This window comes from Scyliorhinus torazame, chromosome 13, assembly GCF_047496885.1.
Source record: "Scyliorhinus torazame isolate Kashiwa2021f chromosome 13, sScyTor2.1, whole genome shotgun sequence".
NCBI classification, from domain to species: Eukaryota; Metazoa; Chordata; class Chondrichthyes; order Carcharhiniformes; family Scyliorhinidae; genus Scyliorhinus; species Scyliorhinus torazame.
Window position 1 is genome coordinate 132,876,454 of NC_092719.1, and position 23,896 is coordinate 132,900,349.

Genomic DNA, 23,896 nt, shown 5'->3' on the forward strand with positions numbered 1-23,896 from the left:
AAAGGGGCGGGAGGTCTTCACCAGGCACGCACGGTAGATGTGCAGGTTTACACTCCGCGCAGACCTGGCAGTCTCTGGTGATCATCCTGACTTCCTCGACGGAGTAGGGCAGATTGCGGGCCTTGATGAAATGGTAAAAACGTGTGACACCTGGGTGACAAGTTGTCGTGCAGGGTCCGGAGTCGGTCCACTTGTGTGCTGGCACATGTACCTCACATGTAAAGGATCTGGAGCTTCTGTGCTTCTGGAATTTTGTCTGGCGCAGACCCGATGTACGCTTCAAAACAGGCTTGCCAATGTTCATAGTCCTTTTTGCCGTTGTCTGCTTGCGGATGCAGCTGCAGGCGATCCGGCTTGATGCGGAGGTCCATCTTCTGAAAAACTCAGTGTAATAAATTGATGCACGATCAATGACACAAAGACGAGAGTAGGATGTAATCGAGGCTTTATTACACTGAGATGTGTTGCCTCCTACAGCAACTGACGAAATGGCTGCAGTAGTGGGAGCACACATATTTATACTCCGCCTACTGGGCGGAACCAGCAAAAAGGGATCTACCCCCCATACCTGTAGTACAGGGGCTTTACCATAAAGCACCTATATCAACATCCTATATATACAATATATACATCAGTGGTGACGACCACATCTCGATTCCCAGGTTGTATTAAAATTGAATCAGACGTTTAATTGACTTCTGAAGTCTGTTGTCCTGCTTTAAATCTGGCTACTGCGATTGTCTCTTGAACTCAGACCATTTTGTTTACTCTTCCTTCAATTCTTCTGAACAGTACCTTGGTCTCTGTTTACGTAACTTCAGCCATCTTAGATATTCTTTCTGTCCCAATTCCCTGGTTCGCTGGACTGTAACTTTTCTTTAAGAAGCCTGCCTCTTTGCTGCTCCCATCCTGTCTCGTCTTTCTTCTGGAAAAGTTTGAGAGTTGTTCATTCCCCGACGTCCTGTCACTAACTTAAATCAAATTAGCTAAACTAAAACTTCAAAGCTTTTCTACCTTACCAGGTAGCAGAAGGTGCAACGGGGCCAGCATAGTTGCCATATTGGGGAGGAACTTCCTGTAATAGTTTACGAGGCCGAGAAAAGAACGAAGATGCGAAGTGTCAGTCGGGGCGGGGGTCTGTTGAATTGCGCGTGCCTTCTCTGCATCGGGGTGCAAATCTTCGCGGTCCACCCGATAACCCAGGTAGACTACTTCCTTCACCTGAACAACGCACTTTGTACGACGTAAACAGACTCCAGCCTCGAAAAGCGTCTAAGGACAGCCTCCAAATTTTCCAAATGTTCCTGCTCCGACGTCCCTGTAATCAAAACGTTGTCTAAGTAGACAGCGACACGTGGTAAACCTCTCAAGATGCCCTCCTTAACACATTGAAAAATAGCACAGGCAGAAAATACCCCAAAGGGCAACCGTGTATATTCATACAGGCCCCGTTGTGTATTAATAGTTACATATGGCCGGGAGGCAGGGTCCAGCTCCAACTGTAGGCAGGCATGGCTCATATCTAATTTTGTGAACGAGAGTCTGCCTGCAAGCTTTGCGTAGTGATCCTCTATGCGAGGCATTGGATATCAGTCGAGCCAGGAAGCCATATTCACTGTAAGTTTATAGTCGCCGCACAAGCGAACTGTGGCATCTGGCTTCATTACAGGTACAATAGGTGCTGCCTAGTCAGCGAAACGGATGGGCCTGATAATACCTAAGGACTCCAAACGAGTGAGCTCCCCTTCTACCTTCTCGAGCAAGGCATAAGGCACCGGGCGCACCCGGAAATAGCGCGGCGTGGCTCCTGGATCGACTTGGATATGGGCTACGGCCCCTTTTATTTTCACCAAACTGGGCTGGAATACATCTGGGTACCGTCCTAGTACCTCCATCAACCCTCCAGAAACTGTTTGGAGGATGTGCTGCCACTGCAGCTGCAAATGGCGCAACCAGTCCCTACCCAACAGGCTGGGCCCCTGGCCGCACACCACGATAAGTGGGAAACACCCCTTCTGGCGTTCATAAACAGGGGTCATCGTAGTTCCTGCAATGTCCAATGGTTCCCCCGTGTAGGTGGCCAACCTGGCCTGTGAGTCGGATAATGTAAGGGTCTGTATACCCTGCTTGATGTGTTCGAATGCCCTCTGGCAATCACGGAGACCGCTGTGCCAGTGTCCAACTACATTTCAAGCGGACGACCATTGACCCATACTGTCACCTTAATGGGGCCCACACGGGGAGCTGCCACACAATGCAGCTGCAGGCAGTCGTCCTCCGTCTCCACATCCTTGGGAGTAGTCGCCGCAGGTTCATCCAAATGGAAGGTACGGCCCCTGGTCTGGCCCCAGTTTCTGTTGGAACGACGGCGCCTCTGGCACCCCCAGGACTGGCATCCGCGACGGGGTTGGCGCCCACAAGTGTCGGCGCCGACACTGACATGGCTCTTCATCCATTGGTTCTGGAGAAGGCTCCCTTTGGGGAGGAACTTCCGGCGGCCACTGGCGTCGATCCGTACGTCGCCTCGCCCAAGGTCCGCAGGGGTGCGGGGAGATGCTTTTGGACAGAAGGGGTTGCGCCCCAAAGCGTGCACCTCCATTCCCTGTAGCTCCTGCACTCCCAGTTCTGCGCTCTCTCGGGACAATACTATTTGAATGGCCTGTTGAAAAGTCAATGTTGGCTGAGCTAACAACTTTCTCTGGGTGGCTGCATTGTTAATACCGCAAACCAAACGGTCGCGTAACATTTCTGACAAGGTCTCACCATAGTCACAGTACTCCGCAATCCTGTGTAGCCTGGAGAGGAACTCTGCAAGGGATTCTCCTGGGGTCCTCTCAGCGGTATTTCACCGGTAACGCTGCACTATCATGGATGGGGTTGGATTAAAATGTTCCCCCGCTAAGTTCACAAGTTCATCAAATGTCTTGGTGTCCGGCGCAGCTGGGTACGTAAGACTCCTAATCACCCCAAACGTATGCGGGCCGCAGGCGGTGAGCAAAATGACTACCTGGTGCTCGTTTTCGGTGATGTTGTTTGCCCGGAAATAGTAACGCCTCCATTGTGCGTACTGGTTCCAGCTTTCCAGCGCAGCGTCAAAAACATCCAAACATCCATACAGAGGCATGGTTTAATAGAAAACAACTTCCAACCTGTATCCAACAAAAATCCAGGGAGGTGGCTTCAGCAGCGTAGACAGCTATCCACTTTAACCCTCGTCACCAGTTTTGGGAGGATCACAAAGAATCCAGCACGAGTTGAAGGACAGAAAGAAATAACATTTATTTACAATAACATATATATATATACAACAGCAGCAGTAACTCCCTTGCTGCTCACTCCTCTCTAGCTGGTTCCAAACTGGCCAGCTCTATTTATGCAGGGAATCTGTTAATGATTTCTCTGCCCCCCTCATTGGAGAAGCTCATACTCCCTAAGGATTGTGGGATTGCCATTAGTCCCCAGCCACTGGTAAGCAGGCAGGTGATAACACCAATACTAATATTAATCCTATAAAACTACATTTGTTTTCCGAAGAGTACCATCAAAGCCCAGGAGGTACTGAGGACCGTTAGCCTTCATCTGGAGGTGTATATTCACTGGCAACCTTAATAACCTGTATCTCACTAAACTGCACATGGTATATATTTTGTAAAAATTTAGACTACTCAATTAATTTTTTCCAATTAAGGGGCAAATTAGCATGGCCAATCTATCTACCCTGCACATCTTTGGGTTGTGGGGGCGAAACCCACACAACATGGGGAGAATGTGCAAACTTCACACGGACAGCGACCCAGAGCCGGGATTGAACCTGGGACCTCGGCGCCGTGAGGCAGCAATGCTAACCACTGCACATGGTATATTAATGTTTGATTCATGCATCATCTTCATTTTTATTGTGGTCTGCATGTTCACACCTGGGTCAAACTTCATTTCACTGGAACTATAGTTTATTCTTTTTGAAGGAGCAAATTGCTCATAACAACAGTGAAAGAACATTAGCTGTAGGTGGTGAACCGCCTAAGCTCTACCTGTCACAATGAGGAAACGATGGGTGTCCAGGGTGGCAAGTAGAGACAGGGAAATAAGTGGGTAGTACCGGGTGGCACGGTAGCACAGTGGTTATCACTGTTGCTTCGCAGCGCCAGGGTCTCAGGTTTGATTCTCGGCTTGGGTCACTGTCTGCACAGAATCTGCACGTTCTCCTTGTGTCTGCGTGGGTTTCCTCCGGGTGCTCCGGTTTCCTCCCACAAGTCCTGAAAGACGTGCTGTTAGGTAATTTGGACATTCTGAATTCTCCCTCTGTGTACCCGAACCGGCGCTGGGATGTGGCGACCAGAGGCTTTTCACAGTAACTTCATTGCGGTTTTAATGTAGCCTACTTGTGACAACTAAGATTATGATTATTAGGTGCCAGCTACACATCATCATGGCATTCTGCTTCTCTTGCCATTTCTGTTGTGATCACTTGTCAGCAGATCAACTCACAAAAAATTCATGCTACACCCACTAAGTGCTCCATGACCTATGCTTCTTAGAAGCTTTTTCGAAGCTTTTTTCATTTTGGCCTTCCTTGGATGTGCAAAGGAAGAAACAGAGCATAAAAATGAACAGCTAAACAAGGCCTTCTGCTTGCAGGCCTGCAAATATTTCACTGATCAGGTATCTATCACAACCCCCCTTCCAAGCACTGGGGCAGAGTTATATCCACCTGGGCGAGGCTAGTGGGGGGTGGTCAGGACATGTTTGGAACTTCAAATGGTTCTTTTTTAAATAAAAAAGGGTGCCTGAAGAGCAGAGCATGAACATATTGTGCATGGACTGGTAATGGTTTCTAGCATCATGCAGCATTTGGTAGGCTAATTTAAGGAAGGGCTGACTACCTACATAAGAGGAGGACCTTACTTCCCTTCCCAGCCAAATTACATTGCTTACCCAGCACAACAGGATAAGATATTCAAGCCCCATATCTCCAGACAAACATTTCTCTTTAGACAGCTGCTCATTCTGCATCTTCAGGAAAGAGGATTGTAATTGATTATGCCATGGAGAGCCCATGTTTAAAAAAATACATTTTACTGGAGTTTGAATGTACATGAAGGTCAATCTGTGTATCTCAAGTGGCAATACGCAGGGGCCAGGTTTTGCTGTGTGTGACAATTGACACACACCCATTGTTGGTTGTACTTGCACTTGTCCATAGATGGTCTGTGAGGTTTTGCATGGTTGGTTGTTATAAGCTAACCACCCCAAAAATACAAAGGACATGTTACAAAGTGCATTAAAAAAAACTCCAAGAACAATTAAAAAACAAATTAACTACCTCATTTATAAAATTTTATAATCAGCAACAGAGAGGTTGGTTAGTAAGATTGACTGCTCTGTTACTTTGTTAAAAACGTAGCTTAAAGAAGCCCTCCAGTACAGGAGGGCGCTGAGAACACAAGCCTGCCACAGAAAGAGCTTTGTATTTTCGGTTAATTTGATGCTAGTTCATATTTGACATGACAGCTGTGGCCTTTGTCATGATATTCAGGTAAACATCATAGCACTAGCATACATACATACTGATGGACAGATCAACGGACCAATCAACAGACACACAACACCACAGCCAATCACAGCCAAGAGCATACACAGTACAAAACAGGGAACACGACACTTCCTGAGCATTCCAGCAGGAGACAGCTCAGGGCACAGAGCTCATAGCAAGCCACTCAGACATCCACCATGTGCTGAGTGCCACTCCAAGATAGTATTAGGAATAGGTCCACAGATTCTAGGGTTATGATCAAACCTCAGTAACCAGTTTACCACTGTAAATAAATGTTAGTAATAAAATTGAGTTGTACCATTCGCAACCGTGTTGGTTCATCTGTGTAACAGAGTACCCAACACATCATAGTACCAGGTGTAACTGTGGGACCTACCTACGAATCCTCCGGAATCTACCATCCTGCGCTATGGACACCGTCAGCACACCGCAGCCGCTACAAGTCGCTGGAAACCTCGGCGTCAATTGGAAGCTGTTCAAACAGCGCTTCCAGCTCTTCCTGGAAGCCAACGAAAAGGAGAGCGCTTCGGACACCAGAAAGATCGCCATCCTCCTCTCCACGGCATGTCAACACGCCACCCATGTCTACAACTCCCTGGTGTTCGCGGAAGGTGAGGACAAGACCAAGTACAATACGGTCCTTCTCAAACTCGACCAACACTTCAACGTCGAGGTCAACGAGAGTTTCGAGAGGTATCTCTTCCAGCAGCGCCTGCAGGGAAAGGATGAGCCCTTTCAATCCTCCCTTACGCATCTCCGTATCCTCGCGCAGTCCTGCGGTTACGACACCACCTCCGATTCAATGATTCGGGACCAGATCATTTTGGGGGTCACCTCGGGCACCCTATGCCAGCAGCTCTTAAAAAATAAAGGCCTCATCCTAGCCTCCGCAATCGAAGCCTGTGCCCTGCATGAAAACGCGACTAGCCGCTACTCCCAATTTCAGGCAGCCGTATCGGCGCGGCAGGGGTCCAACGTGGCCGGATCGGCGAGGCAGGCATCCTACGAGGCCAAACGGGTCCAGGCGATCGAGTTCCTCGCGGCCCGGACGAGGGCGGCCATTTCGCCCGCTTTTCGAGGCCTCCCGTGTTTGTGTGCGCCAAAAACTACGTCGACACTGAGGGACGTGATGCGCAGGCGCGCTCGATGCAAGACCGAACTGCGCATGCGCGGTGGCGCAACGAACGCCATGACATCACGACGTGCGACAACTGCGGAGCCGCACATTTAAAGTGGCAATGTCCCGCAAGAAACCGACAATGCCTCCACTGTGGCAAGATGGCCCACTACGATGCCTGCTGTCGAGCAGCTCAACCTGCCAATGTTCCCCAATTCTGACAACCTCGCAGGGACGTGCGGACCATTCAGCCTCCTTACTACGAGTCGTGCCCAGACGATATCCAGACCAGTGACACAGACGACCGGGACGCCATCCGTTGCAAGATGGTCGACTACAATGGGAACGTTACCCCGGCTATGGGATCCAGCCAGCTCCAGGTGACACACAACACACACACGGCCACACTCTCATTCGAAATAGTCGGATCGTCAAAGGACTCCCTGCACAGGCATGCAAGGTTCTCCACCTCGTGCAGCGAGTCCACGCTCTGTCTCCAGAAGGCACATCTGACTTCCCGGATGCAGAATTCAGGGCACAGCTCCAATCGCTCCTCGCCCACAACCAGGAGGCATTCGAGGGCATGGAAACACTGCCCTACACCTACAGAATTCGGCTCAAACCGGACACCACCCCAGTCATTCACACACCTCGCAGGGTCCCAGCGCCACTCAAAGACCGCCTCAAGCAACAGCTGCAGGATCTCCAGCACCAAGGGGTGCTATCCCGGGTCACGGAGCCCACGCCATGGGTCAGCTCCATGGTGTGTGTAAAGAAGTCCTCCGGCGAGCTCCGGATCTGCATTGATCCAAAAGACCTCAACAACATAATAATGAGGGAACACTACCCCATACCCAAACAGGAAGAGATCACGAGCGAAATGGCCCGGGCTAAAATCTTCACAAAACTGGATGCCTCGAAGGGTTTTTGGCAGATCCAACTGGATCAGTCCAGCCGAAAGCTGTGCACCTTCAACACCCCTTTAGGCAGGTTCTGCTATAACAGAATGCCATTTGACATCATCTCGGCATCCGAGGTCTTTCACAGGATCATGGAGCAAATGATGGAGGGCATCGAAGGGGTGCGCATCTACGTGGACGACGTCATCATCTGGTCCACCACACCACAGGAGCACATCAATCGTCTCCAGCACGTCTTTGTGCGCATACGGGAAAACGGCCTGCGCCTCAACCGAGCCAAGTGTTCTTTCGGCCAAACCGAGCTGAAGTTCCTGGGGGACCACATTTCCCGGTCAGGGGTCCGTCCGGATGCAGACAAGGTGAGCGCCATTACAGCCATGCCGCAGCCGGCAGACAAGAAAGCAGTGCTACGCTTCCTAGGCATGGTCAACTTCCTGGGGAAGTTCATTCCCAACCTTGCCTCCCACACGACGGCTCTGCGCCACCTCGTCAAGAAGTCCACGGAGTTCCAGTGGCTGCCCACGCACCAGAAAGAATGGGAGGAACTCAAAATCAAGCTCACCACAGCCCCGGTATTGGCGATTTTCGACACATCTCGTGACACTAAAATTTTGACTGATGCCAGCCAGTCCGGCATTGGGGCGGTACTCCTACAGCGGGATGACACTGCGTCATGGGCCCCGGTCGCCTATGCCCTGCGGGCCATGACCCCCACAGAACAGCGCTACGCGCAGATCGAAAAGGAGTGCCTGGATTTGCTAACCGGAATAGACAGGTTCCATGACTACGTGTATGGTCTCCCCCAGTTTACCGTTGAGACTGACCATCGCTCCCTGGTCAGCATCATAAATATGGACCTGAACGAGATGACCCCTCGCCTCCAGCGCATCCTACTTAAACTCAGGAGGTATGACTTCCAACTGGTCTACACCCCGGGAAAGGACCATATCATTGCGGATGCCCTATCTAGAGCAGTGAGCACACCGCCCGATTCGGAGGGGTTTGTCTGTCAGGTCGAAATGCAGGTGGCCTTCACATCGGCAAATCTGCCAGCTGACGACTCCAGTCTGGCCCATATTCGCCGGGAGACTGCGGCTGACCCCCTTCTACAACGGGTGATGCGCCACATGACAGGAGGGTCACTCAAAGGACAGTGCCCGCAGTTCTACAATGTCCAAGACGACTTGGCCGTCATTGATGGTATCCTTCTGAAGCTGGACCGGATTGTGATTCTGCACAGCATGCACAAGCTGGTCCTCGTCCAACTACATGAAGGCCATCTGGGGGTCGAGAAGTGCAGACGGAGGGCCCGAGAGGCGGTATACTGGCCGGGCATCAGGTGGGTGCTCAACTGCCCCACCTGCCAAAGGTTTCAACCGGCGCAACCTCCTGAGACGCTTCAGCCCCATGAGCTGGTGACGTCCCCCTGGGTGAAGGTGGGTGTGGACCTTTTTCACGCGCTTGGCAGGAACTATGTAATCGTCATTGATTACTTTTCCAACTATTCAGAGGTCATACGCCTGCACGATTTGACATCGTCTGCTGTCATAAGGGGCTGCAAAGACACCTTCGCGCGCCACGGCATTCCGATTACTGTCATGTCGGACAATGGACCCTGTTTTGCCAGCCAGGAATGGTCGTCCTTTGCTGCTTCGTATGGCTTCACACATGTGACATCCAGCCCTCTGCATCCCCAGTCCAATGGAAAGGCGGAGAAGGGCGTTCACATCATCAAGCGGCTCCTCTGCAAGGCTGCTGCTGCTGGATCGGATTTCTGACTAGCCCTGCTGGCCTATCGCTCGGCCCCACTAGCCACTGGCCTCTCACCAGCCCAGCTGTTGATGGGTCGCGCCCTCAGGAACACTGTGCCATCCATTCTGGTACCCACAACCAACCATACTCCGGTACTACACAGAATGCAACAGCAGCGTGTTCGCCAGAAGAGGGCATATGACACACGGGCAACTGATCTTCCTGCCCTGACGTCTGGAGACGACGTCCGCATCCACCTACCAGAAGGTGGCTGGTCAGCACCTGCCGAAGTTCTCCGACGCGTGGCTCCCCGCTCGTTCCTGGTTCGCATTCCTGATGGATCCATTCGTAGGCGCAATCGCCGGTCTCTTCGTCTACTTCCACGCTCGCTACGGGAACTTACACCGACACCACGCCCTGCTATTGTTCCTGACATCGACTTTGTGGAGCTTCCTGCCACCATGCCCCTTCCGTCGTCGCCCGTGGCCAGGCCCATTCCTCAGCCGGTGGATCCAGACCCACCCTTGAGGCGGTCAACCCGAATTCGTCGCCCACCTGCTAGACTGGACTTATGAGCCTGTTTGTACATTGAACTCATAATGCCACTGTGTTAATATGTTCCTGTTCTTCCTTGTCGTTACAGGAGTTCGTTTTGTCGTTCAACATTTCCCCGTTCTTTGTTTTGTGGCACAACCTCGTTGTTATGTCGCACCCGACATCGCCCCTTGTATATAGTTTAGCCCCATGTACATGCTGTAGATATTGCACACACACACATTCAGCTGCACTCAGTACACATCTCGATTTATAACCACATAGGCCACAGATTCTAGGGTTATGATCAAACCTCAGTAACCAGTTTACCACTGTAAATAAATGTTAGTAATAAAACTGAGTTGTACCATTCGCAACCGTGTTGGTTCGTCTTTGTAGCAGAGTACCCAACACATCAGCCTTGGCAAAGTTGCTGCTGATTTCAGCCTCGTGGGACAGGTTGCTGCTAATTGTTGAACAATGGTATGTGAAGCTATTAATGACCTCAAAAGTGCGGTTGTTGATGTTGATGGAAGGTGGAGTCTCTACGTCCTGACCCCATAACTTTGAACTTCCTGACAATGATCGTTCGTCCAATTCCATGCAGGCTTAGAACCAATAGTATCGAAGCATGGACGGTTGATGCAAGCCAAGAAAAAAGGCTTCCACTTCCTGTGCTTCAGAAAAATATTGGACCTCTGCTGGCAAGACAGAATGCTGAATAAGGATGGACACCAGTGTGCAGGGATCCCAGCATATTTGCAACTTGTGTCAGCAGGCACTCCATTGACTGGGCCATGTGAGCTGAATGGATGATGACTCCATCTCTAAAGACATGCTCTGGGGTGAGCTTGCTATTGGCATGAGACCAACAGATCTCCCATGTCTGCGATACAAGGATGCCTGACCTCAAATCGAACTGAACGAAAGACGATGCATCGGAAGTCCTCACTGCTGGCTGGAGTGTCTGGAAAGAAGCAGTCAGGAAGGGCATGGAAAATGCGGTGAACAAGAGAAATGACCAGATGGTGGAAAATCAAGCCTGCTGGAAGGAAAATCATCAGCCTATCTCTGGCCAACGCTATTCATTTGTGGCAACTGTGGAAGGGATTGGCACTCATGAATTGGCCCATACAACCACAACATATGGGGCTGGATTCTCCGGTTGCCAACGCCGAAAACGCGTTCGGCGATGGGTCGAAGAATCCAAATTCACAACAGAACTGGGGGCAGCGCCGCTTTCGTGATGCTCCGCCCCCTCCAAAGCGGCGTACCCAAGGATTCCGAGTCTCATCCCCTGATGCTCCGCCCCCGACTCTTCGGGTTCCCGACGGCTTGGGTCTCTCATGGTCTTACCCGTTGGGAACTCGGCATGGCGGCTGCGGACTCAGTCCTGCGCCGCCACAGTCAGGGAGGGCCAATCCACGGGCAGGGGTGGACATATTCAGCACTGGGGGACCTGTGGTGGGACGGTCCGTGGTGGGCAGGCCGGCCAAAAGGAGGGACTATTTTGTGGGCCGAGTCCACGAGCGGCATTCGCCATGAAGCACGGCGCGGCCGCTGTAGGCCGCCGCCATGCGCATGCGCGGCCAATGACCCGGCAATTCTCCAGGCCGTATCGTCAGCTAGAGCTGGGGGGGGTGGGATTCACCACCGGCGGCATTCTCGTTTTGCCGGCAACTGGGGGTTTCCCTACGGCGTGGGGCTGCCCCACAATGGGAAGCCCCATTGACCACCCGGCGTAACGGAGAATCCCGCCCGGGTGCTCTAGTCTGCCTTCCCGCTAGCCCCCAGCAAAACACGGAATGGGTGGCCGTTTTGCACCAGTTTTCCTGGCGTAAAATGCCACTGTTCCCACGTCAGCGTGGGGACATACGCCTCCAAATTGGAGAATCCAGCCAATGATGTTCAATCCAGAAGGACACGCACCTTGGGCACAGTCCATATTCTCCCAGTATGGATGCATGTCAACCATCTATTTTGACAAGCCCTAACCTTTTCCAGCAAATTTAATTTGCGTCTATGACATTACTGCAGGAACCTTGCACCATTCAATACATTTCAATGGAAAGCCAGATAGCATAATGGTGTTTTGCACAGTTTACAGAGAAGTAATGCATCCTAGATTTTTAAACTTTGCATTTAGCTCTGTTTTTCGGTTTGCTAGATGCTGTCTGATGTCCACACAGATATTCTGTTCTTCTCATAAGAAATCCAGCTGTATTAAAAGATAGCAAACCGGTTCATTACTGTATGTACATTATTAATGTAAATGTATATATTCTATATAACACTTTTATATGTACAATATTGCACATACTATAATATATAGTATTTTCAGTGGATCAGCACAGGCATCACTGCATACTGAAGTAATGCATATATGGAAACCTAAAATTGTTGGGAAGGAAGATACAGCAAAATAAAGCAATCTCCAGGGAAGGAGGAAGTCTCAAGCACCAAATCCACGAGAGGGGACACATCCAGGCCTCTTATTGGCCTATTCTTGAGTGAGCATTACACGTTTGGCTCTTAAAAATTTGTGAAGCAGGTTTGTCAGCAAAGTTGAGGTTCATGGAATAAGTAAAGTTGCCATAGACCCAGATGACCGTAGGCTGCTCTCTCCTTTGAGGGGAAGAGCTGACTAGTGGTGATTTAACCTGAAGATCACCACTCAGGTGAAATGAAATGAAATGAAAAACACTTATTGTCACAAGTAGGCTTCAAATGAAGTTACTGTGAAAAGCCCCTAGTCACCACGTTCCGGCACCTGTTCGGGGAGGCTGGTACGGGAATTGAACCGTGCTACTGGCCTGCCTTGGTCTGCTTTCAAAGCCAGCGATTTAGCCCTGTGCTAAACCAGCCCCTGAGGGGCAAGGTTGTGAAGGTGGGCCTTCATGAATAACCTCAGTCGGTACATGAATTGAACCCATGCAGCTGGCCTCACTCTGAATCACGAAACCAGCTGTCTAGCCAACTGAGCTAAACCGGCCTAAAAGAGGCAGTGGAAGTACAGATACAAAGTTGACTGAGTTACTGGAAACACAGATTATGGTGAATGATTGTCTTTCTGATTGGAGGAAGGTATATAAAAGGGTATCTCGGGTTGGTATTAGGGGCATTGCGTTTCCTGATCTATATTGAAGATCTCGGCTGGAATTTTCTGTTTTGAATTTGATGCCAACAAGAGCGGAGAATTTGGAACTCAGCCAAAACTCCATTCGCTTCAGCGGGAATGGTGAATGGACGGAGAATTCCGCCCCTAGACTTGGGTATGCAGTGCACGGCTTCAATTTCTATGATTCTATAATTCTTACCATAGATTCTATTCCACTTCAGTTCTTTGGAGCACTCTCATAAGTTCTCCCAACTCTGTGTGCCTTTGAGAATGTCTTCACTGGTATTATATTTTAGAAAACTTCAGGTATCGTGACTCAGAATAATGGAGAGAAAGCGCTTCTGGTAATTATTTTCCAGTTACTAGAATTATGCTTTCGCAGGCACTCAGCTATCTTTAATAAACAAATAGACATCACATAATCAGATGTTACTTTAAATTTAAAACCATTAAGCAATATTAGTTAATAAAAGACAAACAAATAAATAAGTAATAGATACATACATACGGTTCAGTATTTGCACTAGAAATTCTTCAACTTTCCATGTCAGAATAATGAGAAAAGACAAAAGACTTGCATTTGTACAACAATTACATTATCTCATATGATTATGTCCCAAAGTGCTTTACTATCATGAAGCACTTTTGCAATACAGTCAGTATTATAATGTAGAAAATAAGATAGCCAATTTGCACATAGAAAGGTCACACACCCAACAATGAGACCGTTGACCGTGAGTGCAACCCTAAGCCTTAAGCTAGTCATTTGTAAATAATCAGTGGCAACCTCCACTGATTTCAAGTATCACTTGGAATTTTAAACTAAATTTTCTCTCACAAGTTTCAAATTGAATGGTTTGTATTCAGATCTTGAATTAATTCCAAGATTCAAACCGTGCGGGTCCACCAAATATCGCAGAAAATGCTTACTGTGTCTTTTTGGATTTTGACTAACTAACAATTTAGAAAAAGTTATTAAAAAAAAGGATCAGTACTCACTTGCAAATGGAATCAATCATATTGCAGTGCTTATATTTGAATTGTTCCTCTTGTAACCCTGTTAACTGATAAAACTTGAAATTTGTATTGAGTTAAGCTTGCTACAATAGTTTAAGTTGTTTATGTAAAGTGACTTCATTTGAAGAAACAACCACTAAAACAAGTAAAAATAGTGTTTGCTACGTTATAAATTAAGGATTGATCATTATACAAAAGCAATATCTTCCATTTGTTGGAAATCTGAAATTAAAAACAGTAAATTCTGGAAATGCACAGCAGGTTAAGCAGCATCTATGGAGAAATAAACACTAAAATTTCAGGTCAATAGCCATTCATCAGAGCAGGGATTCTGATGAAAGATCATTAAAGCCAGCTAGTCCAGTACACAACATGGTTGCCTGAAGAAAATAAATAAACAACCTGAGGGCCTCACCTGGCCACTGTTGGAACTTAACTAGCAATAGGAGAGGGTCACACCAAATGTCCAGCCCATCTCGCTGTACAAGCTAGTGGCAGGTAAGAAGGCAAAGTTGCCTCCTTAGTGGGCCCCGGGGCATCGGACTGCCCTGGAGAACATTTGCCGCAGTCTGCACCCCTCCTCCCCGATTTGTCTACCCTGGCTGCCCTACCCCCTTATTCTCCCTGCCAGCCTGATCCAGGAAATACCTCCAACCTTCCACCACACTTGCTCCACCATTCCTTGGTGTTGGAGTCTGTTGTAGTCCCAGCATTGGCCATGCCCCAATTGGCAAGATTTCCACCAAAAATGGTAATGGAAGTTCTGCCTTAAACCAATCAGCAGCCTTTCAAGCATTAAATATGTTGGGGGAGGGGGGGGGGGGGCAGCCAAGGTGCGGCTGGGGATGCAGGGACCCTGGCACCATGTCAAACTCAACCCAGTGTTTCAGGTCTATTTTCTGATGAAAAGTCATTTACTTGAAACAATGGGCACGATAGTGAGCGTGTCTAGCCACATGTTTCCCAGCGTTTGTAGCTCTGAGAAACACAACTCTATCGAACGGCACTCGGGTTAGATAGTGGTCCTCAGCAGAGAACGTGCGGTGAAGCCTCACATAGCTCCATTTTCTGCACTTAGGAGCTCCGCTCGCCGGACCTCCTCAGTGTGGCGAGAGATCAGCATGCCATTTTTAAATGGCGTCCCAATCTCTGGAGTCCCCGACCCGACCCCTGACCTCCCAAGCCCCAACTCACTGTGAGGGGGTCCTTGGGCCCTCTCTGCACCCCCACCCCCACTGTGAAAACAATGCCAGCTAAGCACCTTAGCAGTGCCAACCTGGTACCCTGGCAGTGCTCCTGCCAGTTGGCAGTATCACTTGGGAACCTTCGCAGTGCCAGGCTGGCAACCAAGTGGCACTGCCAGGGTGCCAGGCTTGCAGTGCAGAGTGCCCAGGTGGCACCAGCAGTGCCAGGTTGCCACCCTGCCAGAGGGCAAGCACCTGGGGACCTCCGATCCTCTGGGTGACCCCCACGAGTGCCGTTCCATCTGATCTTGGTTTGTGGAGACCAGAACTGAAAAGCGTTCACCTGAGGTGTCCAAGACAAAGGGGATAGATCGCAAAGCTTCGGGTGCCGCCGGAAATTGCTTATTAGAGTGAGACTAGTTGTCTCGCTTTAATATGTAGATGTGCCAAAAAGTGATTACAGCATCTTGTAATATTACGTTAGATCTCGCGAGGCATTGCAAGCCGGGCAGATCCCATGACACACGGCTTTTCGGGCACAGCGTGGCTGTTCAATCATGCCTCTTTAACTCTGTTTCTTTTTTGCCACTGATGCTGTCAGAACAGGTGAGTTTCCAGTACTTTCTGCTTTTATATCTGTTGTCATTCTGCTTGCATTATATGGATCGCTTTACGTTACACACAAGTCTTTGCAATCCAAACAATATTTTCAGCCAGTTACTGTGTGTTTTTTCTTGCACTTGAAATGCTTTCTTAAGTCACAGAATTATTTAATTTTCATTTTCTTGACTTGGAAAAAACTGAACAGCCACATTCCAAATTCCTCATTATTTTAGGAAAAGAGCTGTGTTCTATCTTCTTTTAGAAAACTCTAGAATTTACCAGCATACAGTTCTAATTCACGTTCTACTGTATTTTCTCTTTCCCCCTTTCTGTAGATTTTTGAATAACCTTGTTTAAATGGTGTGTGCCGATGAGTGATGACATCATTAGATGAGTGGCAACTGGCTCGGAGGAATTACTGCAGCCGTCAGTATGTTGAAACGGACATCTATAGGTGCATTCGTCAACTTGAAGGTGCTTCAGTACCTACTCACATCAGTCACATGCAAGTTAAGTCAACTCCCCGCATGCATAGCTCGGATCAGTAGGGTAAATTTTCTAAGACCCCCATGCCACCAGTAGGGCTTTGTGCGAAGTGGGTAACATTTGCAAAATCATAGATGCACTGCCTAGTGAACAATATCTGTGAACCTGCGATTTTCTAATACGCCACCTGCATCAAGTCATTGTTCCCTGTCACTATGCCAGTGTTAAGAGTCCTCAGAAAATTTCCCTTTCCAACTGATTAGAATTTAACAAAATATGCAATCAGAATTTCTTTCCGATCAATCATGGTGCACTTGTCAACAAGGATTTCTCTCAGTGGTTACTTCAAAAAGAATGATAGATTTTTAAATAGATCAACTTTAAACAGAATTATAGTTGCCCTTTCTAACAATTAATCAATGTGTTTTCCTCTGTCTAATTTGCAATGCTTTCTGTCTGTGTGGCTGTTCCAGCTGTACTTGTGCTAGTATAAGTCAGTGACACACATGGTTTGGAGTTCTGTTTCCTTTTACCCTTCCCTCCATCTCGTGAATCCTGAGCAGGTGAGGAGCTAGGGTTAGAAGATCATGCATATTGCCCTGTGCCCATATATTGAGTTGATAGGCTTTATCTTCTTACAAAAAAGCACCTTAAATTTTGGACTTTATACCTTGCACACAGTCAGGACTGTGTGGGCCTGCAGCATGTAGAAGTAGATGACCAGTGAAACTGCAAGCAGGTATTAAGCTGTTGCCATAGCATTTTACAGCACAAAAAGAGGCCCTTCAGCCCATCATGTCTGCACTATCCATCGAGCACCGCGACTCTAATCCCAATTTCCAGCGATTGGTACACAGTGTTGTATGCTATGACGTTTCAAGTGCTCATCTAAATGCTCCTTAAATGTTATGAGGGTTCCCACGCCCCACCCTTTCAGGCAGCGAGTTCCAGATTGCCACCACTCTCTGGGTGAAAGGTCTTCAAAAGCAGAATGGTTTCCAAATTTTCAAGTGGTGGGAATGTTGAGCGACCCCAACTTCTGAAAGACATTGTGAGCTGCTCAACAGCACCACAATTGCGGACAGCATTTGAATTTGTATAGAGCATCAGAAATAATATCAAACTTAGCAAATATAGAATAATGAGATAATGACATGCAGAAATCTAGAGCGGGATTCTCCGAACCCCCGCCGGGTCGGAGAATCGCCGGGGGCTGGCGTGAATCCCGCCCCCGCCGGTTGCCGAATTCTCCGGCACCGGATATTCGGTGGGGGTCGGAATCGCGCCACGCCGGTTGGCGGGCCCCCCCCCCCCCCGGCGATTCTCCGGCCCACGATGGGCCGAAGTCCCGCTGCTGGAATGCCTGTCCCGCCGGCGAGAATCAAACCACCTCTCTTACCGGCGGGACAAGACGGCGCGGGCGGGCTCCGGGGTCCTGGGGGGGGCGCGGGGCGATTTGGCCTCAGGGGGTGCCCCCACGGTGGCCTGGCCCGCGATCGGGGCCCACCGATCCGCGGGCGAGCCTGTGCCGTGGGGGCACTCATTTCCTTCCGCCTTCGCCATGGTCTCCACTATGGCAGAGGCGGAAGAAACCCCCTCCACTGCGCATGCGCAGGGATGCCGTGAGCGGCCGCTGACGCTCCCGCGCATGCGCCGCACGGCAAAGTCATTTCCGCGCCAGCTGGCGGGGCACCAAAGGCCTTTCCCGCCAGCTGGAGGGGCGGAAATCAGTCTGGCGCGGGGCTAGCCCTTCAAGGTGAGGGCTCGGCTCCTCAAGATGCAGAGAATTCCGCACCTTTGGGGCGGCGCGATGCCGGACTGATTCGCGCCGTTTTTGGCGCCGGTCGGCGGACATTGTGCCGATTGCGGAGAATCCCGCCCAAGGTGAGCATACAGACATCATGATTCTCCTCACAAACCCCTCGGATGTACCGACTCCAGTTTAAGTACATTTACCATAAACTATATTAAGATATAGTACAGGATGTTTTGTACAATCAATACAAGAAGAAATGTTGAATTATACATAACAATGGAAAAATCAATTTAGAGTGTAAAATCCCTGACTGCGCAATTTTATTTCAAATAGATTTTCAAAGTTCTGAATTCTTTCCTGCTCCCAGGAAGAAGTATGTGCAGGCCTCAAGAGAAAACAGTGTTGTTGAGTGTCCACTGCATTTGGCTAAAGTTCTGCCTGGGGTTCATGTACCCCTCTATCTACCTCCTGAGCTTATTTGCTGTAGCTACTTTTTGGTAAATATCCATGTGTGTTCTTTCAGTGACAATATTCTGTGTGTGTCAGACATTTAAGTAACTTTGCCAACCAGCTGTAGCTCATAATAAGAGAGTGTTTGGAAACATTGGGCGAAATTCTCCGGAAACGGCGTGATGTCCGCCGACTGGCGCCCCAAACGGCGCAAATCAGTCGGGCATCGCGCCGCCCCAAAGGTGCGGAATGCTCTGCAACTTTGGGGGCCGAGCCTCAACCTTAAGGGGCTAGGTCGGCTCCGGACTGATTTCCGCCCCGCCAGCTGGTGGAAAAGCCTTTGGTGCCCCGCCAGCTGGCGCGGAAATGACATCTCCGGGCGGCACATGCGCGGAAGCGTCAGCGGCCGCTGACGGCATTCCCGCGCATGCACAGTGGAGGGAGTCTCTTCTGCCTCCGCCATGGTGGAGACCGTGGCGAAGGCGGAAGGGAAAGAGTGCCCCCACGGCACAGGCCCGCACGCGGATCGGTGGGCCCCGATCGCGGGCCAGGCCACCGTGGAGGCACCCCCCGGGGCCAAATCGTCCCGCGACCCCCCCAGGACCCCGGAGCCCGCCCGCGCCGCCTCGTCCCGCCGGTAAGGTAGGTGGTTTAATTTACGCCGGCGGGACAGGCATTTTAGCGGCGGGACTTCGGCCCATTTGGGCCGGAGAATCACGCGGGGGGGGGCCCGCCAACCGGCGCGGCGCGATTCCCGCCCCCGCCGAATATCCGGTGGTGGAGAATTCGGCAACCGGCGGGGGCGGGATTCACGCCAGCCCCCGGCGATTCTCCGACCCGGCGGGGTTCGGAGAATCTCGCCCCAGGGATCACAGTCTGAGAATTCAGAGTAAACTATTTCGGACGGAGATGAGGAGACATTTCTTCAGCCAAAGAGTGGTGAGCCTGTGGAATTAATTATCACAGGAAATAAGTTGATGCAAAAACATTGAATATATTCAAGAGGCAGCTAGATATAGCACTTGGGGAGAATGGGATCAAAGGCTATGGGGAGAAAGCAGGATTAGGCTATTGAGTTGGATGACCAGCCATGGTCATGATAAATGGAGGAGCAGGCTCGAAGGGCTGAAAGGCCTCCTCCTGCTCCTATCGTCTATGTATCTATGTATCTATTAAGGGGAGATGTGGCATACTGGCAACATCTCCAGACTAGTACTCTAGAGGCCCAGGCTAATGATCTGGGAACACAGGTTCAAATCCCCTACGACAGCTGGTAGAATTTAATTTGTATTAATAATCTGGAATTGAAAGGCTAGTCTCAGTAATAGTGACCATGAAAACATTGTGGGTAAAAAACCATCAGGCTCACGAATGTTCTTTGGGGAAGGAAATCTGCCATCTTTACGCAGTCTGGCCGACATGTGACATCAGACACACAGCAATACGGTTGACTCTTAACTGCCCTCTGAAATGGCCGAACAAGCCACTGGGTTCAAGGGCAATTAGGAATGGACAGCAAATGATGGCCTTGCCAATGACACCCACAATCCATGAAAAATCAAAAAAACTAATCCAATTACATTTTGCATTAAGGCACATTTTCTGTTTGTGTGAGTCCAGGTTGACACCGTGGCCACTTAAAGTACATCTCAGGGAAATCAAGGAAAAGTACTTTGCACAATTTTCTGATCATCAATCAACGTGGACAGAGATCGGGGGGGGATTCTCCTCTAACTGGCATGGCCGGCCGTACCGGCGCCGAGAAGTGACGTGAACCACTCTGGCGTAGGGCCGCCCGGAAGGTGCGGAATCCTCCGCACCTTCAGGGGCTAGGCCGGTGCCAGCGGGGTTGGCGCCACGCCAGCTGGCGCGGAACGGTGTGGCGCCACGCCAACCGGCGCCGAAGGGCCTCCGCCGGCTGGCATGAGTTGGTGCATGCGCGGGTGTGCCAGCGTGTGCTGGCGTCATCCCAGCGCTTGCGCAGGGGGGTTCTTCTCCACGCCACCAATAACGGAGGTTGACAGCAGCCGGTGCGGAGGGAAAGAGTGCCCCCACGGCACAGACCCGCCCGCAGATCGGTGAGCCCCGATCGCGGGCCAGGCCACCGTGGGGGCACCCCCCGGGGCCAGATCCCCCCTCGCCCCCCCATACCCCCCCGAGGACTCTGCAGGCCGCCCACAGAGACAGGTCCCTCCGGTACGGACCTGGTTTCATTTACGCCGGCGGGACCGACCGGAAACGGGCGGCCGCTCGGCCCATCGCGGGGCAGAGAATCGGCGGGGGGGGGCCACTGCCAACGACCCCCAACCGGCGCAATGCGATTCCCACCCCCCGCTGAAAAACCGGCGCCGGAGAATTCGGAATTCAGCAGTCGGTGTCGGAGAGGCGGTGCGCCACAGAAACCAAATTAAGGTGTGGGGCCATATTGGCTGATAGACCCGAGAATCGCGCGCCAGGCCATTTCTAAATGTCACATTCCTGAGTTCTGACTAAACTCGCACACATGTTTTATATCCCTCCCACAGGGGAATTCGATGGCGGCTGGAGTTGGGACCATTACCTCCCAAAGGAGGCCCGTGATGGGAAAAAAGGTGACAGGATGCCGAGGCCGGCAGGTTCGAAGGCTCACCTCCACTTACTAGGACTCAGTCCAGTTCTGTAGATGAATATTAGGCCTCCTAGCCATGAGCCGTTGAACCTCTCAGATTCCCACCCAGTACCATGCCTTCTCCAGATATTCCATTCCCCCTCCATACACTTTCATATCTCCCATGCCAATGCAAGAGTTGTTGAATTATACATAACAATGGAAAATCAATTTGAGTGAGAGCAGAAAATCTCTATTAATTGCAAAACATGTTTTACGTTGTTGCTACAATTTTGTTGGTACAATAGAAAGTTAGAGAGACAAAAAGAAGTGAGGAACTAATTTGCCGCATCACAGACATACTTTGATTTCCCCGGCGGTAGGCAGTAATCAATGATATTGAAGAACATTGCATGGAACACACAGGTAACGGTCAACAATGCCCAACCTCCCCAGAATGAAAAAACAGTTTGCACCATATTCTATTTTCTCCATTGTAATGGTGTTCCATTTTAAGGTATACATGACCAGTTCAGACCAGTATTCCTTTTCCCTTCTGGGTCCCATCGCTACCCCCCACCCCCCCGCTTTCTGGGTTCCAACACCACACCACCTCCCCCCCCGCAGAAATCAAGGTAAGTGTCAATTAATTTCTCCCTTTTCCATGTTAACAATTCATACTATTGATCTGTTTTCTCATGCAAAATACATTTAGCATGAGATGTTTCACCTTTAGTCAGTATCAGTTACAGTGACAGGCAAGATGAAAGAATTAAATGATTCAAGGGACCTTGACCTTTTCTCAGCTGACAACAAACACCACATAGATGAACCACACAAACAAACCAAGAGTATGAATGATAGTGAGGAGAATAGGATAATTGAATCTGTAAACATGAGTGAGTGTTCTTCAGAGGAGAAGGTGGGGCAGATCATGAGGCAATTTTGCATCAAAAGAAATTTAGTGAGTAGTAAGGAGGAGACAAGAGAAACCTTACCACCATCTGTTTGTTGAGACCAATTAAAAGAAAAATTGGAGATGAATTTCCTCAGTGTCTCTTCCCCGCTGCCTTAACTTTGGTGGAGGTTTAGGAGAGACTTTGCTTACCTGTATAACTGGGGGTCAAATTGAAATTATAATAGTGGAGAGAGAGTTTTTGAAATAAATAACCACCTCATAATTCTGAGAGTATAAGTTGTGATGTGGCAGTCTCTTTAATTAGCGTAAAAATATAAACAATCTTTGTGATGCCCCACATTTAGCATTATCTTTTTTGTGCCCGAAAATGAATGAGATCCAAACCAGGGGATCTTTCTGCTGGCTGTAAAAATTCAAAGTGAAACAAGCTAGGGCAGTCTTAATCTAGTTTCCAATGGACACATATTCATGGCACAAAACTGTATATTAAGCAACTTTTGATTGTTTCTCTCAGGAATCCTAAAAGCACAGCTGTTGAATGTTATAGTGAAACTGCATGCTATATTTCAAGTGGTCATCTCTGGTTTTGAAATGATGGAGTGTTGTGTGAAGTATAGAGGAAGTTTAGCCTGTTCCGAGCCAATGCATTATCAGAATTGACAGAATGCTAAACTGTACTTTTACTCAGCAACATGTGTTTGTGACTTTGAATAATACAAAAGTAAACAGATTTATAATATATATTGAAACATGGTTACAGACAGTTTAACAGATTATGAAAACCAAAGCTCAATGGAGTTAGATGAATAAATTACTTGGAAAAGTGAAAGAGCAATCATATATTAATCATCAGGAGAGAGATTAGAAGTTATGTTGCATGGCATGGATCTATCAGGTATAACTCGAAGACCCACCATAACATCTACCAACAGGTTAAACATTAGTCAGATCAAGCACAATGTCATCATGTATTCGAGGATGATATCCAGTCAGAGTTGCAAGTTTCTGCCATGGGACATCTGTGTCTGAACATGGAAATATAGAAACTAGGAGCAGGAGTAGTCCATTCACCCCTTGGAGCCAGCTCTACTATTCAACATAATCATGGCTGATCCTCTATCTCAATTCCATATTCCCACTTTCTCCCCATACCCTTTGATGCCATTAAAATCTATTCAAAACTATCTGTTACTCAATATATTCAGTGACATGGCTTCCACACCTTTCTGTGGTAGAGAATTCCACAGGTTCACTACCTTTTGAGTGAAGAAATATTTTCTCTTCTCAGTCCTAAATGGTCTAACCCATATACTAGGCTCCCCAACCAGGAGAAAACATACTCCCTGCATTAAGTCTGTTAGAATTTTATAAGTTTCAATCAGATCTCTTCTCATCCTTCCAATCTCTAGTGAATACAGGCCTAACCAAACCAATCTCTTCTAGTAAGGCACTCCTGCCAATCCCAGTATCAGCCTAGAGAACTTCTGCTGTACTCCCTGTCGGGCATGAATATTCTTTATGCACATAATACTCCAGATGTGGTCTCACCAAGGCCCTGCATAACTGCAGTAAGACACCCTTACTTCTGAAATCAAATTCTTTTGCAATGAAGGCCTTCCTAATTGTTTGTTCACCTGCCTCTCCATTTTCATTGACTGTTGTGCAAGGACAATCTGAGCCCTTTGTACATCCACACTTCCACATATATCACAATTTAAATAATACTCTTCTTTTCTGTTTTTCACACCGATAAAGTGTATAAGTTCATATTTAGCCACATGTGTTTTCCCCTCATTAAACTTATCTAAATCACCTCGCTCCTTGCAACCTCCGCTCAGAAAAAGACCCATTTATTCCCACTCTCTGTTTTCTGCCTGTCAACCAATTCTCGATCCATGC

General features: G+C 49.0%; 1 protein-coding gene across 8 annotated transcripts in view; it reads left to right on the top strand.

Moving 5' to 3' along the window:
* Positions 1-23,896, top strand: part of LOC140388285 (dual specificity tyrosine-phosphorylation-regulated kinase 2-like) — a 250,434-nt gene that overhangs the window by 195,411 nt on the left and 31,127 nt on the right. For 2 of the 8 annotated variants that reach the window (XM_072472168.1, XM_072472167.1), the window contains exons 2-4: positions 16,135-16,273; positions 18,375-18,538; positions 21,017-21,106. The exons of 1 other annotated variant lie outside the window; for it this stretch is intronic. In XM_072472168.1, coding sequence (XP_072328269.1) covers positions 16,177-16,273; positions 18,375-18,538; positions 21,017-21,106 — 351 coding nt within the window. In that variant the 5' untranslated portion in view covers positions 16,135-16,176. Of the gene's footprint in view, positions 1-16,134; positions 16,274-18,374; positions 18,539-21,016; positions 21,107-23,896 lie in introns of those variants that run through there. 5 more of the 8 variants (XM_072472171.1, XM_072472170.1, XM_072472172.1 and 2 more) reach the window with 4 other exon arrangements.